Raw genomic sequence first — 17,490 nt, forward strand, 5'->3', positions numbered from 1 at the left:
AGCCTGGGTTTGAATCTCACTTACCAGCTGTGCAACTTTGAGCAAGTTGCTTAACCTTTCTGTGCCTCAGTTTCTTCATCTGTAAAATGAAGGGTTGGTAATTGTGACCTCCCAGAGCTGTGGTGAGGAGCAAATGCATTAAAAAGTGTCAGGGCGCAGTGCTATAAACTGTAGAGTGCTGGACTTTTTTATTGGAAAGTATTACCTTTCGTAGCTGTAGTTGAGACTGGTTGCTGGGGCAGTTGAAGAGGGAATTAAAGAAATGGAATCGTTGTGCAACTAGGAATCCCTTGGGAGCTGGCCGAGTTGCAGCCCCAGAGCAGTCCTCAGGCCTGGAAGTAGGGCGGCAGAGCCCCCAGTGTGCCCCTGGGTCCCTGGTGACCCAGCACTGGTGGGCCCAGGACACCCCTCTTCCCAGCACTCCCCTCTAACTTCCCAGGCCAGGGGAGGAAGTGGGATCAGGGGTATCTGGTCACCCCGGCAACCCAGGGTGACGTGGGGCAGCCCTGCCTGTTCCTGTGCACGAGTCTCTCAGCAGATGGGGACAGTCGAGGAGACGTAAATAAAACATTCTCAGGGGGGGAGGGCAGAGCAGCCACCTAGGGGCTGACAGCCCCCTACCAATTTGGAGTTTGATGACATGTCTGCTCAGCACGCCACTGCGTGTGTGCGTGCGTGTGTGTGTGTGTGTGTGTGTGTGTGTGTGTGTTTCCAGCTGCCACTTATGTAGGATAGAATGAGAAACACCTTTCCCTTCCTCCAGCCTCTTCTCCTAAAAGGGGAGCCGGCCCTGAATCACACTAGAGCTTGGCCTGAAGCTCAGAGATGCCGAATTCCACAACTTCTTGCCTCCTTGCTCTGACAGCACTGGATGCCCTTGAAGGCTGTGTGGCTCAAGCAGACCACTGAACTTGGAGCGTTGTGGGCTGTCATGTTGGGACTGGTCATGTGACCACTGGCTCTCCTTGAGTCTCCGCTTCCCTATCTGTGTAATGGAGAATTTAGATGCTCTCCAAGGTCCATTCCAGCTCTCATGTCTCTGCCTTGATCCCAACTGCCTCTGCCCCACCCGGGTTCTGTCTTGGTGACATCACCACTGCTGCAAGTTCGGGCCCTGGAAGTTTTGTCTCATTTCTTGACCTGCTGGGGTCTTGCCTCAATGCTGGGCCTTTGTCAGGGTACCAGGGGCCCCAACCATTCTTCCATGCCCCTTTCACCATACCTGGTGTCGGCAAGCTTCCTGCACTTTGAAAGGACTCCTCAGAGATGTGGGGTGGGGACAATTGGTGGAGTCAGAGCCTGGAGAAGGACAAGCCAGAGCAGGCCCACTGCCGTCCCTCCTTCCCTGAGCTGCTGTGCCTTCAGGCGCCTCCTCCTGATGACAGAATCCACCCCCTCCCCCAGGCCTGGAAGAGCTTTCCAGTAATGTGCCGTGTGCCGCCTACCCGTGGGCAAGGAGCCAAGAGTGGATCTTAGACCTTCCTCCTCTGCCTGGCCCAACCCTCCCTTTCCCTCAGTCCAGAGAGCCCTTGGGGCCTGGATCTCCTGCTGACTGAGAGGCAGAGCAGGAAAGCCTGGGAGATCGGGAGCTGACCTGGGAGCTGGCTCGCGCAGGAGAAAGGGCGCCACACTGCAGTTGGGAGGCCCAGGACCTAGTCAAGCCTCCTCTCGGAGCTCCAGTTTTTCATCTGTCCAGTAGGAAAGCCAGCTGTCACTTCACCTAGTGATGAGGGTCCCGAGGCCCGGAAACGTGTGGCCATCCCATGAGCTCCTCACGGAGGCTTGAAGTCAGCCTCAGTGCCCAACATGGCCTGGTTCAGAGAAGATACTGACCTTTTTTTTTTTTGAGACAGAGTCTTACTCTGTCATGCTGGGTAGAGTACAGTGGTGTCTTCGTAGCTCACAGCAACCTTAAACTCCTGGGCTCAAGGGATCCTCCTGCCTCAGCCTCCCGAGTAGCTGAGACTACAGGCATGTGCCACCACACCCAGCTAATTTTTCTGTTTTGAGTAAAGACGGGGTCTCGCTCTTGCTCAGGCTGGTCTGGAACTCCTGAGCTCAAGCGATCCTTCCTTCCCCCTTGGCCTGCCAGAGTGCTAGCATTACAGGCATTAGCGACCGTGCCCGGCTGATGCTGACCTTTGAATAAAGGATTAATCAGTTCTCAGCTACCACCTATGCTGGCCGGAATGAGAAACACCTCTCTCTTGCCCCAGCCTCTTCTAAAAGAGCAGTGGCCCTGAACCAGGTCAGAGTGTTTGGCCTCTGGCTTGGAGATGCCGAATTCTACACCTTCTTGCTCCGACAGGACTGGAGAGGGAGGCCATGTGGCTTTAGCAGACAGCTTGAGCCACAGGTGTGAGACACCCTAAGCTAGAGCAGACCTCCTCCCTTAGGCTCTAGGGACGCTGCCCAACCTTGCTGAACCTCAGCTTTGTCTTCTGCAAAATGGGGACAATAGCTAGCCTATAGGGCTGTCGTGAGGACGGAATGAGATGGCATGTGCCAGGCTCCTGGCACGCCTTCAGAAATGATGAACATTGCTTCAAGTTACTGCCCTTGGCTTGCTTCACACACCTTCCCCCTCCCCAGGAATGACTATGGCCCACTCATCCCTGGGTCTCCAAGACACTGTCTTGTGTCATGGGGCCAGGAAAGCTCTGTGAATTGGGCTGATGGCACAGAAGCGGGGAGGCATTTTTAGGGGCTCATCTCCTAGGTAGAGAAAGAAGCCGAGAGGGGAGGTGTTGGTGGGGGTCAGCTGGCTGGAGCTGGACTTCTGGCCTTGGGAGGCTGCTTTCTGGCTCGTGCCTTAAGCCCCCACGCCCACCTGTCTCTTCCCTAGTGCAGTGCAGGTCTTTGGGGTACAGTGCCAGTGTCCAGTCTCGACTGCTTCTGCCTAAGTTGTCCGACTGACCTCAGTGGGTTCTAGGGAGAGAGGACCTGGGAGATGACTGTGGATTGAAGGTTATGGGAGAGGGATGCACCAGAGAAGGACCCTTGCCCTAACCTGGGCAGGCCGGGTGGTCGGGGAACACTGAGGAGGAGGCAGGCAGAAGGATATGGTGGGGCACAGTGGGGTAGAGGTAGAGAAATGGTGTTCCAGAAAGAGGAAATGGACGAAGGCCGGCAGGCAAAAGAGGATGTGACTCACGTGGGGCAGTTACAAGGAATTTGGCAAGGTGACACCAAAGAGACAGTGGGGAGAGTGGGACACGAGGCAAGACCAGATGACAGAGGCAGTACTGAAAGTTTGGGCTTTATCCTATATAGCAAGAGAAACTTGGACTCAACATGACCTAGCCCTTCCCAGTGTAGCAGCCGGCTGCCCACTGGGTGTTACTGGTGGACACTGCAAACACTGGGGGACTTTCAGCAAAAGAGGTGACTTTTGGCTAGGTCTCTTTTGAAGTTAGGAGAATGTACATAGTGGCTCTGAGGTCCTCTCCTGGCCTAGGATGGAGATATTTTCCTGACATGTTTTGAGTGGCTCCTTAGTACTTGGCACTGTGCCAGGGTTCTGGGCCCGGATGGTGTTCAGAGTATGAGTCTTGTCTTGTAGCTGTGTTAACACTGCCCAGATCAGTACCTGAGAATAGGAGGGGCTTTGGGTGTGGGGAGAGAAGTCCCTCCTCCTTCCCAAGGATCTCAGGGGTAGGACGAGCAGAGGCCTGGCCAGATGGGTTATCAGGAATCATGTGGGTGCTATCCTATCCCTGTGTGTTTTCAAGTCAGCAGGTATTTGTTGAACACCTGCTACGTCCTCAGCCCTGGGCATACACTGATAAACAGACGTGGAACCTGCCTGCATAAGCTCACAGGCTAGGGAGGGGAAGAGGGAGAGCTTTCACCTTGAGCAAAGGGTCACACCTCTTGGCCAGGCTGACCCTGGGGGTTATGGCACCCAACATGCAGCTCCATACGCCATCCACCTCCCCATCCAAAACCAAACAAAAAAACAATGCGTAGGGAACTTGGGGCCCTGTGGCCAAACCTGGTATCGAGAGAGGCATTCTCTGGTGGGGATTTTTGCTACCTCTCGGCTCTGGATTTGCAGCCCTAAGGTGGGCCACAGCAGAGTGGCCGCCTGCTGCTGGCCAGGACACGGCTTGGGGAGATGGTTGGTGCCTCTCAGGCAGAGGGGTATGTGGATGCCGTGATGGGGAGGAAGCCTAGAGAGCTTGCGTTACAGAACTGCAGAGTTTGATGGGAGCTGGGGGGGGGGGGGCGGGACAGACCTGGGTTCTATCCTGGTTCTGCTACTAACTTGCTGTGTGACTTTGGACAAGTCCCTTCCCCTTTCTGAGCCTCAGTCACCCCATCTCTGAAGTGAGTGGCATTGGGCTAGAAAAAATCTGGCAAATAGGTTTTATCTCACATGCCAAAACTGATCGGTTGCTGTTGACGTCTTTGAGCTCTGTCTTGAGCAGCTGTCTGGCTCAGCGGGAACGCCCGCTGTGATTATTTAGAGATGTCTGGGACTGGAGGTTGCTGAGAGTGTTCTGCAGGTTTGCAGACCCCAGGCCTTGTTATCTCCAAGTTCCTTCCTGCACTGATATTCTTTGATTCTTCTCTGCTTTCTTCTGTTTCCTGTGTCGCCTTCCTGCCTGCTGGTTGTCTGTCTTCTGCTTGAACACCTCCGTGATGGGGACCTCTCCTTCCTCAGATAGAATTGTTAGATTGTTATTTCTCGTGTTGAGCCCAGATCTGCCTCCCAAACTTGTGCCTGGAATGATGCCACGGGTTCAGCGTAGGCGATGCCCTTAGGTACCTACCTCGTGCCTCAGTAATCGGTTTATAATTTCTGCCTTCTGGAGGCATACAGAATGGCTTTCTAACATTTCATGGCAGTGACAGAGATAGCACATGTATATCCTATGAAAAAAAGCACTTCGAAAACATCGTCACTTAGTTTGTACGACAACCCTGTGAAGCTGGTGTTATCCCTTCCATTTTACAGGCGGGGACGCGGAGGCTCAGAGAGTTAACAGAGCGGCCCTCTGAGACCAAGCCTGTGCACCTCTCGCCAGCTGCGTTCCTTGTCCCTGGCCCTGTCCCCAACCTTCTGTTTTGGCTCCCCCAAAAGCCCATGGCCTCCCATTCTCTCGCCCTCCACAGGTTTCCATGTGATCCCCACGATCTCGAGCATCGTCCCGGAGAGCTGCCTGCTGATCGTGGTGGGGCTGCTGGTGGGGGGCCTGATCAAGGGCGTGGGCGAGACGCCCCCCTTCCTGCAGTCGGACGTCTTCTTCCTCTTCCTGCTGCCGCCCATCATCCTGGACGCGGGCTACTTCCTGCCGTTGCGGCAGTTCACAGAGAACCTGGGCACCATCCTGATCTTCGCGGTGGTGGGCACGCTGTGGAACGCCTTCTTCCTGGGCGGCCTCATGTACGCCGTGTGCCTGGTGGGCGGCGAGCAGATCAACAACATCGGCCTCCTGGACAACCTGCTCTTCGGCAGCATCATCTCGGCCGTGGACCCCGTGGCCGTCCTGGCTGTCTTTGAGGAAATTCACATCAACGAGCTGCTGCATATCCTCGTCTTTGGGGAGTCCCTGCTCAATGACGCCGTCACTGTGGTGAGGGGGCCGGGGCCGCGCCCACATGCACACAGCACAGACCCGAATGCAGGTCCAGCAGGAATCCCTCATCCGCCCACCTCTAACAGTAACAAAAGCAGCTCTTCCCGTTCCTGCTCGCTGTGTGCCAGGCGCCACGCTGAGCCCTTTGATGTGGATTATCTCATTTAATCCTTACGACAGCCTCGGGAGGTGCTTATTATTCACATTTTCCAGAGGGAGAAACAGGCCCAAAGAAGTCAGCTGATAACTTGCTAGAATGTGATAGAACCAATCTATGAATGAACCAGGTCTGTCTGACTCTAGGGCTTGAGCTCTTGGCTGTACCAGGTCATGGGCTCCCTCCTTGACTTGCATTTTGATGTGATCTTGAGCAAATTACTTGTCCTCTTTGTGCCTCAGTTTCCTCTTTATAGATCATTTAATCTCCGGAGCCTTTCTGCTCTCATGTTGACTATGTCTTAAGTCAGAATTTGGTTTGCCCAGAGTTTTAAGGTGAAGATTATGGGAAAGGGTCTTGCCCCTAAAACCTCCAGAAGGTGATAAGTAAGGTGGGTTGGCCTGCGATGGCCACTTGCTGTGTGACCTTAAGGAAGTGACTGTACCTCACTGGTCCTCACCTTTGGCAGCTGCAAAGTGGCAGAGTATTAGTGCTTTCCTCCCAGGGTCTAGTGAGCAGAGGACAGAGGACAGAGACCCCCAGTGCAGGGTCTGCACAAGCCTTTCCTCCCTGCTGTTTCCTTGGGAGACAGATATGTGCACATGCACACGTTGTGTGGTGAGGACACCCCCACCCCTTCCTAAGCTGGCCCCTCAGAGACAGCACGCACAGGAAAGCACAGGGCATGTGGCACACTCGCACACGCACTCCTTCTGCGTCCACAGCCCCGCAGGAAGCAACATATCAGAGTGGAGGGACTGTGGTGTTCAGCTGCCGGCAGCCTGTTTCCTCTTCCTTCCCTGCCTCCCTCACCAGCTCCTCATGGGGTTGGGTAGAGCTGCAGCCTGGCCCGAGCAGGCAGGCCTCTGTCCCGGTCTCTTCCAGCACCAGCTCTCGCCCAGGGTTACTGCATAAGCCTCAGTTTCCCCACCTGTGACACAGGATTGCAGTACCCATCCTGTCATCCTCCCAGGGCTCCTACAGGAGCTACATTCACTGATGTCTTTGAAACCAGAGGGGACCAAAGACAAAACCCACCCCAGTTGGATCTGGGTGTTGGGGTTCAGGTTGGCACTGCTGGGGAGCAGTGGGATGTGGTTGTGCCAAGTGGGTAACTCAGATCCAGCCACTTTGGATGCGCAGCCGTGCCACCTGAAGGTGGTGGCTGTGACTGTGGTGTTCGTCAGGTGCTTCCTGTCTGAATGTGCATCGCCTCATCTGATCTGCACAGCGACTCCATGAGGTTGGCATGGTTATTATCCCAGCTTTTTGAGAGGAGGAAACTGAGGCACTGAGAGGGTACATTAGCCTGATAAGTGGTGTAGCTGGGGTTCCCATCTACACGCTTATCACTGTCATACACTGCCTCTCTGTGGCTTCAGTGGCAATAGCGCCAGGCCAGGAGCGCATTTAGGTAGCCCAGGGCTGAGTGCGCACCTGCTGACAAGGCTGTCTGCTGCCGGAGGCCGCCCCTCTCCCAGGCAGCTGTGGGCCAGGCAGCACCAGGCCTGGCCAGTGCAAGTCGGGCCTTTCTGGAGCCATGGGCATGGCTGTGGGTGCCCCGTTTCCCAGACAGTAAAGCTGGAGGCTGCCCCTGAGCTGTCTGGTGTCAGGTCTATGTCCTAGAGCCGGTCCCTTCTCGCACCCCATTCCCCCTGCCTCCAGGTCCTGTGGGCTTTGGAAGGTTCCCTGTCATGGATTCCCAGGTCTTCTCCCTCCCCCCAGGCCTAGAAACTTCCCACTGGTTCCTGGCAGAGCTGTCCAGGACCAGACTAGATAGGCCAGGCAGCCAGAGAGCCGCTGCTATGAGAAGGAAGGACCTTAAAGCTCAGCCTGCTGGGGTGGCCCCAGCCCATGGCCAACAGGGGACAGGTTCTGGGCCCAGTCCTACTGAGATCGTCAAAGGGCTTTACAGTGTGTGAAATGCCACTTAAAACACCTGACCATAATGTTACAGTGACCATCTATTTCCCAGTCCAGGAAATGGGGAAGCCTCAGAGAGCCTCCAGTTCTATAGCATCTGAACTTGGCTGTTCATTGCAACCACCTGGGGAGCTTGTGAAATAGAGATTTCTGGGCCCCACCCCAGAGACTCCAGTATGGCTTGGCCTTGTGTATTTTCAGAAAGCTTCAGAGGTTAAGAAATCACCTTCTAGTTCATGGTCTGAAGGACGGACTGGAACCCAGAGATGGACATGATGTGCCCAAAGTCAAACAGTGAGAGAGGCAGAGTTAATAGTACCAGTGGCAGCTAACACTGCGTCAGGCAAGGTTCTGAGCACTTTATTAACTAGTTTAATCCTCACAACAGCCCTGTAAAGTTGGTACTATTGTTATCCTCACTTTATGGATGGGGGACTAAAGCACAGGGAGATTGCACGATTTGCCTTCTGCGTACAGCTTGGGGGCGGCAGAGCTGGGCTTCCAGCCTGGGCAGTTTGGCTTCAGGGTCTGTCCCCTCACAGGTGGCAGGCTACAGGCCCACAAAAGCCCCTCCAGCCCCAGGCCGTGGTTTTGAGCACTGCTTGGCACTAGGGTTTCTCTGCTTCCATGTGGCCTCTTTTTGTGGCTATGGTCAATGGAGGGGACAGGGTCACTCTGGGTAGACCCCAGGGAGCCGTGGGCCAGGCCCCTGCCCTCCCACCCACTAGCCTGCACACCCTCCCCAGGTCCTGTATCACCTCTTTGAGGAGTTTGCCAACTATGACCATGTGGGCATCGTGGACATCGTCCTCGGCTTCCTGAGCTTCTTCGTGGTGGCCCTGGGCGGGGTGTTTGTGGGCGTGGTCTACGGGGTCATCGCAGCCTTCACCTCCCGATTTACCTCCCACATCCGCGTCATCGAGCCGCTCTTCGTCTTCCTCTACAGCTACATGGCCTACCTGTCAGCCGAGCTCTTCCACCTGTCGGGCATCATGGCGTGAGTCTGGGTGTGCCAGGCTTGGTGGGGGCTACCAGGCTTGTAGGGTCACGGAGCTCCCCAGGGCCCAGCCTCCAGCTCCAGGGATGAGACACGAGCTCCAGGCTCCGGACCTGCTTGGTAGCCATTTAAATGACCAGGGTCATCAGAGGTGCCCTAGAAGGGGTGCACTTCTGGGCTTTTTGGGATCCAAGCATCTGGACAGAGCATTTCTGTCTGTGAGCAGATGCGGCAAGAGTGACCTGCGTTAGGGCAAGGGAGGGCAGAACCTGGGGCTACTCTTGGAACTTGGAAGCCACTAAGCTTAAAGTTTGGGAAAGTCTCAGTTGTCCCAAAGGGAGTCCCATGGTCATTCTTAGACACAGGCTCTCATCACTCCTCCCTCAGCAGCCCCAGTAAGGGGCCATGAGGCCTCCGTCGAAGCAAGGCTCACCAGGCCTGAGTCCTGGAGGTCCTGCACCCTCTGCTGGGTCTTGAAGTGGGGGGAGTGGATGTGGTGAGGTAGTGAAGTGCGAGGGTGTTCCTGATAGGGGAGGACACTGGAGGTGCCGAGGCAGGACAGAACTGGGGGCTCCAGGACAACAGTGAGGAAGCCGGGCTGGCAGGAGCAGAGCCTTGGTGTGGGTGCTGGGCTGGGAAGACTTGGGCTGCTGCTTGGAACAAACCCTGCTGTGGAGACCTCTGCACTGGGGAATGCCACACTCGGGGAATAAACCCAAGAGACCACGGACATGTTACTGGCTCCCATTGGGCAGAAAGGCAGCATGGCCTTGGGGTAAAGGCACAGGCCTTGCAGCTGGACAGACCATAGTTGCATCTTTGCTCTGCCAGTCGCTGGCAGCGTGACAGTGGGCAGGTGACTTTATTTCTCCTAGAGTCCGATCTCTCATCTGGAAAAAGCAAGAGTACGCCGTGCCTGCGGGGTTGATGCGAGTGTTGAGTGGACGTAGCTGTCTGACCCACAGGCTCAGTGCAGGCACCTCATCGAGCGTGCTCAGCCCCCAGCAGTGGAGGGCTCAGGAAGGTGCAGCTCGACGTGGAGCCCTGATCCCCCCTCTTCCCGACCCCAGACTCATCGCCTCGGGAGTGGTGATGCGGCCCTACGTGGAGGCCAACATCTCCCACAAGTCCCACACTACTATCAAATATTTCCTGAAGATGTGGAGCAGCGTCAGTGAGACCCTCATCTTCATCTTCCTTGGCGTCTCCACCGTGGCCGGCTCCCACCACTGGAACTGGACCTTCGTCATCAGCACCCTGCTCTTCTGCCTCATCGCCCGAGTGCTGGGTGAGGACCGGGCCAGGGCTGGAGGGGAGTGTGCGCATGTGTAGGGCGTTGTGTGGGGGGCCGGGCTGCAGGGACTGTGGTGCACTGGGTGTTGGAGGGCCCTGCTTGGCTCCTGGCTGCCCCAGCAAGGGTGGACACGAGGGGCTTCTCATTCCTCCTCTGCAGGGCTGGCTCTGCGATGGGGCCTTTCTGAGATGAGCGTTAGGTCTGTGGTCCCCAAGCCTAGCTGGGCGTCACATTTTTGGTGCACTTTTTAAAATCCCCATTATTCCTGACCTCATCCCCTAGGGGTTCGGGTTTTGTTAAGCTTGGACTCTGCCCTCTGCATTCATTCATTCATTCATTCATTCATTCATTTATTTTTAAATTTTTCATTAAAGAATTTTTTTTAGAGACAGGGTCTTGCTCTGCTGCCCAGGCTGGAGTGCAGTGGGCACAGCAGCCTTGAACTTCTGGGCTCAAGCCATCCTCCCACCTCAGCCTCCCAAGTTGCTAGAATTACAGGTGTGACCCATTGTGCCCAGCCTGCATTTTTAAGTGTTTTATTATGGAGATTTTCAAATCCATGGAAAAGCAGAGAGAAAAGGATAATGATCCCCCATGTACCCATCATATTTAAGAAGTATCAGGTTGTGATCAGTCTTGTTTCATCTCTTCTCCCTCCACCCTACTATTCTTCGGCCACCAGAGGCCTCTGTGACATCTCTAAAGCACATCCAGGTTGTGGAATCCGCTTAAGGGTCCATCCAGCTCTTGGGTTGAGGGATTTAGAGCGCCGTAGGCTGAGGGACCCAGGAGATGGGTGAGCTGGGTGGGCTTAGTAGTGGAAGCTTCCTGGATACTCAGAGAACTCACTGGTGCAGAAGCCAGGAGGGGCTGGGGACAGCCTGACCCTCTCCTCCTCCCCTCCCTGGCAGGCGTGCTGGGCCTGACCTGGTTCATCAACAAGTTCCGCATCGTGAAGCTGACCCCCAAGGACCAGTTCATCATCGCCTACGGGGGTCTGCGAGGGGCCATCGCCTTCTCCCTGGGCTACCTCCTGGACAAGAAGCACTTCCCCATGTGTGACTTGTTCCTGACTGCCATCATCACCGTCATCTTCTTCACTGTCTTTGTGCAGGTGCTGGGCCAGGGCAGCGCAGGCCCTTCTCTTGGGGACCCTGACGGTGTTCCAGAGGAGAGGAAAGCATGTGACTCGAAATGGGGCCATGGGTTCTAGTCTCAGCTCCACCGCTAATTTGCTGCGTGACCTTGGGCAAGCCACTCCCCCTTTCTGGGCCTCAGTTTCCCCAATTGGAAAGTGAGAATTGTGATAATGAGTCATTGTGAAGTGACTGATCAGAATGTAAAGTAACCACACTGCTGCCCAATTTATTTAGGAGCCCAAATAGCATTAAGAGAAGGGGGTACAGTCAGCAGGCCCGAGATCTGCCTTTGCCACCAGCTCATCATAGGGTTTTAGGCAAGAGATTTCCTATCTTAGGATCTCCGCTTCTGTGTCTGTAAAATGGGAACAATAGCACTGCGTGGGGAACTGAGAGGATCTTACAGTCAGGCCAAGCTCTGCTGCTGTGTGATCTCCAAGAATCCAGCTGCTGATCAGTGATTTCTGCACATTTAAATGACCCAGGCTCAGCTCAGAGCCCCCTGCCGCCCCCGTCCCATGTCCCCAAGGAAGCCCAACTCTGCCTTGCCTCTCTTTGGCCTTGGCAAGTGAAAACCACTGTTGGGGCCTCTAGTTCTGGACCACTCCTCTGTCTTTTTGGTCACTAATCCTTGCAGAGCCCTAGATGGGACACATCTTTGCATTCTCCTGAGAAAAGAGATAGGGAAACCTCCTGCGGCCGGGCTTATTTTCTGTCCTTTGAAAGAAGGGGCTGCTGCTTTTGTCTTCCTGCCCTGCTTCCACTGTCAAAAGTATTTTTTTCACCTTGACTTTGCAGTTATACGTGCTAATGGTTTTCCAAGCCCCTTTTCCTTTAAGGCAGCATTGGGATGGGGACCTCTGTATGGAACTAGCCTGCCTGGGTTTGAATCTTGGCTGTCCTACTTCTGTGGGACCTTGGAAAGTTGCTTAACCTCTCTGAGCCTGAGTTTCCTCATCCATAAAAGAGCGACAATGAAAGGACCTACATCTGAGGGTTGTTGTGGGGATTAAAGAGCTAATACTAACACGGCACTTGAAGCCGGGTCTGTCCCCGGGCAAGTGTGCAGTTAAATTAGCCGCTGCTGCCATCACGAGGTTCTCGTGCAGTCCTGGGAGGCGGGCAGAGCAGAGCTGGTTCTCCCTGTGTGCCAGGCCCCGAGTGGGCAGAGCGAGTCTGCGGTGGAGCCTGCATGAGTGCCAGGGTGGAGGCTGGGAGTTCCAGCACCCTTCGGTCCTGAGAGAGGGCAGAGCAGAGGGCATCCTAGCCTCGGGCCTCCCTGCCTGGGTAGCAGAGCTGGAGGGCCTGACACCCACCTGCTCCCCCAGGGCATGACCATTCGGCCCCTGGTAGACCTGCTGGCTGTGAAGAAAAAGCAAGAAACGAAGCGCTCCATCAACGAGGAGATCCACACACAGGTTCTGGGAGCTGGGGCTGGGCCCTGGGGTGCAGGGGAAGGCTCAGGAGCTGGCTGGCAGCTAGGCCTCACGTCTCCGCCCTCCTCCCTTACGCCAGTGCTGGGCTCGTCCCTCAGCCCCTTGAGGCTGCCAGGGTCTGGCCATAGGGAACGTGCTGTGTGGGCAGCTGGGAGCCTGAGGAGGGGCACCATGCCATCTCTGCCTCTAGTTGGAACCTATCCCAGGCATTGGGCATAGTCAGAGAAGGGGGCTCAGCCGGACACCAGGGGCAGAGGGTTTGGGGCACCCAGAGTTGGTTCCGCTGGCGTTCAGGATGAGTGAGGTGTCGGCGCCATCTCCTGGCCACTCCTGGGACTACAGGGCCGGGCTGAGCAGAGCTGCAGCTTGCAAGGAAGTGGTGCGGGGAGGCTGTTGGGTGGTTTGGGGAAGGAAAGTGCCCGGCAGTGAGCCTTGACCTGGCTCTGGGCCCCTTGCAGTTCCTGGACCACCTTCTGACAGGCATCGAGGACATCTGTGGCCACTACGGCCACCACCACTGGAAGGACAAGTAGGTGGCAGACCTGGTGGATGGGCAGGTGGGCAGGGAGGTGCAAGTGAGGGTCCTGGGGCCTGGGCGTCTCCCCACCTGGGAGTTGGCACCATCCGTCCCTGGCCTCCCACCAGAATCAACCGGTTTAATAAGAAGTACGTGAAGAAGTGTCTGATAGCTGGCGAGCGCTCCAAGGAGCCCCAGCTCATCGCCTTCTACCACAAGATGGAGATGAAGCAGGCCATCGAGCTGGTGGAGAGCGGGGGCATGGGCAAGATCCCCTCAGCCGTCTCCACCGTCTCCATGCAGTGAGTGCCCGCGGCGACACCCTGGCCCCGCCACCCCTACTAGTTGCAGGCCACCTGGGGGGGTGGGGAGCCCTCTGTTGTCCTGTCGGGGTGGGGAGAGAGCTGTGGGGCCACACCCACCTGGGCCATCACCAGGGGGACCTCCTGGCCCAGCCCAGCAGGCTCCAGGATCACAAGAATTTTCTTGGGGAACCAGTCTGTACCCTGTTGTCCCAGGAACATCCATCCCAAATCCCTGCCTTCCGAGCGCATCCTGCCAGCATTGTCCAAGGACAAGGAGGAGGAGATCCGCAAAATCCTGAGGAACAACTTGCAGAAGACCAGGCAGCGGGTGAGAGCCTGCTCCCGGCCCAGCACCCCTCTCCACGGCGGCCCTGCCCTGCACGTGCCCCTCGGCTTGGTGCTCCTGAGCCCCGGCCCAGCCTCTAGCACTGTCCCCAGCCCTGCCCTGCACGCATGGGCAGAGCCTCCAAGGCCCAGCTTCTGGGGCCCGTCCTGATGGCTGTTCCTCCCACAGCTGCGGTCCTACAACAGACACACGCTGGTGGCAGACCCCTACGAGGAGGCCTGGAACCAGATGCTGCTGCGGAGACAGAAGGCCCGGCAGCTGGAGCAGAAGGTGGCCCCTGCCTTTCCCTAGGAGTCTGGGTGGTTCTTCCCACACCCCACCCACAATGCTCTGCCGTGCCCCTCTGAGGAAATGTGCCTATTCTAGAAACTGGGAGGGTTTGGGCTTGATCCCAAGAGCGTGGAGAGCCATGAACCCTTGTCCTAAGCAAGGGTGTGACATGGGGGTATGGTGGCAGTGGCCTGGATTAGGGCAGTGGCAGGGAGATGCAGAGGAGTGGGTAAGGGACATTGAGGAGGTGGAACTAGCAAGACTTGGTCGTCAGTTTGAGGTGGGCTGAGAGAAGAGGAAAAGGAGTCAGGATCACCTCTGGGCCTCTGACTGGGCTGGTAGGGAGAGGTGACTGCCATGCGGGACCCCAAGGAGGGAACCAGGTTTCAAGGGAGGGTAAGGAGCTGAGCTCAGTTTCAAGGCCTTTGGTTTGAGCTACCTGGGGGCCATCTGGGGCCCAGGTGTCCACTCCCGAGCTGGCTTTAAGGGTCTGAGCCTCAGGGCAGGTGTGGGCTGGAGCGAGAGGCTGGGGCAGTGGAGGGGTGTTCAGAGCTGCCCAGGGAGGTTGGTGGCTTGATGAGAGCCTGGGATAAGCCCACCCCTGAAGGGCCAGCGTGGGTGCCGGCACAGGCACGGGGAAGAGGGGGTGAGCAGCCCCAAGCACACGGAAGGGGGCGCACTGGCCGTGGGCCCCATCCAGGGGGCTCCTGCTGCCCGGCTGCCCGACTCACCGCTGCTCTCTCTGTCAGATGAACAACTACCTGACGGTGCCGGCCCACAAGCTGGACTCGCCCACCATGTCGCGGGCTCGCATCGGCTCAGGTAAGGGCCTGGCAAAGGGCCTTGGGGCTGGGCGCTCATGCCGCCACCCCCTGAGGATGAGGCTCTGGCAGGAACAGGCCTCGGAGAGCCTTCAGGGAGGACAGACCCTCCCTTGCTGGCCTCCCCCCAAGCCATGAGCTGCTTCCAGGTCAGGTGTGGCTGGGGGTTCACAGAAGGGGGCAGAGGGCCCTGCTGCCGTCCCCAGGGACAGGTACGCCCAGTGAGGACTGAGAAGGGAGCTGGGAGCAGACAGGCGCCTGGCGGGGGAGGCGGGGGGTCTGCGCTTTCCCGATCTCCAGCACATGCGCGGGAGACAAGGGCAGGCCTTCTCGAGGCCTGGGCCCCGGGCAGACAGTGACTCAGCAAGGGCCCTAATTCTTGGCCTGCGGAGGGACACCTATGGTCTGAGGAGAGGGCCCGTCTGAGGGACGAGAAGCTCTTCCCTTCTCTGGGGTGGAGGGTCGCAAAGGCCAGTGTAGACACAGACCGTGGATGGCTTTGTTCACGGGAAGGCCCTGTGGGAGGTGCTGAGGTGACGCGTGCTGGGCCAGGCTCAGGAGCAGAACCCAGCTTGTGCTTGCTCTTGGTCCCCAGACCCACTGGCCTATGAGCCGAAGGCAGACTTGCCCGTCATCACCATCGACCCAGCGTCCCCGCAGTCGCCCGAGTCTGTGGACCTGGTCAACGAGGACCTGAAGGGCAAGGTCCTGGGGCTGGGCCAGGATCCAGCAAGGGTGGCCGAGGAAGACGAGGATGATGATGGGGGCATCATGATGCGGAGCAAGGAGCCTTCGTCCCCAGGCACCGATGACGTCTTCACCCCTGGGCCAAGTGACAGCCCCAGCTCCCAGAGGATACAGCGCTGCCTCAGTGACCCAGGCCCCCACCCTGAGCCTGGGGAAGGAGAGCCATTCATCCCCAAGGGGCAGTAGCACCAGGGCCACGGGCAGCGCCCATCCCACCAGACTCTCCCACCAGAGCAGGGGCTGCTGGGGGCCCCCCTCACCCTTCCTGACCTGGATCGGCCCTGCCCTTCCCCCACCGCATGGCAGCTGGGCCCAGAGGCCACCACACTCCCCCAACCCCCCACCGCACAGCTTCCCCTGCCTCCTGGGAAGCGTCCTGCCGCCAGAACTGCCTCCCAACCCAGGGGCAGAGCTGCCAGGGCTGGTGAGGCAGGCCCTGCCCCTTGCCCAGGCCCAGGCCCCCATACCTGGACTAGGGTCTCAGAGGCCCCTACACTCCATCACCTCCTGTTCAGACCAATCTGATTTCCAACCAAAGAGGCTCTGGCTCAGCTGTGGTCCCACCCAGAAGGGAAGGCACGGAGGCCTTTATCAGGGGAAGCACAGCCATGTGACTAGGGGAGAGATCCGTGACCCATGGGGTCTCACCCTACTCCTGCCAGCCCTATCACCCTGGCTGGCCACTTCAACCCGTCCTCACTCAGAGCTGCTCTGCCTGGAGCTGGGGCGCTTTGTACAGAGACAGTGTCGTGACTCAGCTTTCCAAACTGTGCTCCTACGGGGACCACTGGGCCCTTCAGGGGCTGCTGCCAGAGGAGGGACTTTCTGGGCTCCAGAAAGTGTCGCCTTTTTATGTCTTGTCTGTTCATGCTTCCATGTAGGATTCTGTCTGCACAGAGGGCACTCCTGTTTTTAAAATGTTTTGAAAACCCCTGGCCGAAGAGAGCTCTGCCCTCTATCTTCTTCCTCCCACTGCAGAGAATTACCCCTCATCATTCATGCCTGTCTGTCCAGCCCCCTCCAGTCAGTCCTCTGCCTGCTGGGCTCTTAAGTGCTGCCCAAAGGCTCTGATTGCAGCAGTGACCGCCCCCCCCACCCTAATCATGATTCTCTCCAACCTCACAGACACTGGGCCTCTTGGCACCTGCCTGGCTCTTGGGCCTGACCCTAAGTTCCTGCTGGCCTGGTCTTTCATATTTCTCCCACCCCAGGGTTGGCCCCAGGAACCTCTCCCTTGTGTCTACTGCACCCAGCTGCCGTGGAGCCCAGTCCTGGGAGAGCAGGCCTCCCCTGAGGATCTTTTGTCGCCAGGGCTGGTAGGTTGGGCAGAATGCTGGGCCCCCAGCGGCCTTTGCTCACAAGCACTCCCCACCCCTAGCCCCACCATGGCCAGGCCTGTTGGTGTTTGTCCTCCCCCAGGGCACTCCCTTCCCCAGGATCGTGCAATAGTCAGAGTGTCCTCTTTCCGGTGGACTGGGCCACAGGTCCTTGGCCCATCTGTCCACCCTCTCCATGCAAGTGCTGTTTTGAGCAGGAGTCACCGTACAAGGGTGACGTCGACAACCATGTACGAAGCCACCACAGCTGCTGCCGCTCTGCCGCCTGTACAGAAGAAACTGAATCTTTTTCATATTCTAATAAATCAATGTGAGTTTTTGATAGAGTCAAGAGCTGCTTCCTGGGGACTAGGGGCTTTAAGAAGGAAGGCAGCCTGCGGGCCTGGAGTGCTCAGCTCAAAGGCTGGCACAGAACCACCTAGTAGCCATGAGCTGCTGGTGTGGATGTTCCCAAGTGCCAGGCACCGAGACACAGCAGTGAGCAAAGCAGGACACCCCCCACCCTGCCCCAGGAGCCCTCAGCTCAGCAGGAAGAGCAGCCTGGAAAAGCCCAGTGTGTTTGTGAGGTGAATAAAAGGCAGAGGGTGAGGAGGGGATGGCATGGAGGACTTTCCTGTGT

General features: G+C 57.3%; 1 protein-coding gene across 1 annotated transcript in view; it reads left to right on the forward strand.

Annotated features, from left to right (window-relative positions):
• SLC9A1 (solute carrier family 9 member A1) overlaps nt 1-17,197 on the forward strand; it is a 50,475-nt gene extending 33,278 nt beyond the window's left edge. The window contains exons 2-12 of the mRNA XM_045545838.1: nt 5,119-5,579; nt 8,409-8,659; nt 9,730-9,947; nt 10,865-11,067; nt 12,421-12,510; nt 12,987-13,057; nt 13,174-13,347; nt 13,564-13,678; nt 13,865-13,966; nt 14,716-14,788; nt 15,383-17,197. Coding sequence (XP_045401794.1) covers nt 5,119-5,579; nt 8,409-8,659; nt 9,730-9,947; nt 10,865-11,067; nt 12,421-12,510; nt 12,987-13,057; nt 13,174-13,347; nt 13,564-13,678; nt 13,865-13,966; nt 14,716-14,788; nt 15,383-15,720 — 2,096 coding nt within the window. The 3' untranslated portion in view covers nt 15,721-17,197. The remainder of the gene's footprint in view (nt 1-5,118; nt 5,580-8,408; nt 8,660-9,729; nt 9,948-10,864; nt 11,068-12,420; nt 12,511-12,986; nt 13,058-13,173; nt 13,348-13,563; nt 13,679-13,864; nt 13,967-14,715; nt 14,789-15,382) is intronic.
• Nucleotides 17,198-17,490: the final 293 nt, after the last annotated feature.

Source organism: Lemur catta, chromosome 3, assembly GCF_020740605.2.
Source record: "Lemur catta isolate mLemCat1 chromosome 3, mLemCat1.pri, whole genome shotgun sequence".
NCBI classification, from domain to species: Eukaryota; Metazoa; Chordata; class Mammalia; order Primates; family Lemuridae; genus Lemur; species Lemur catta.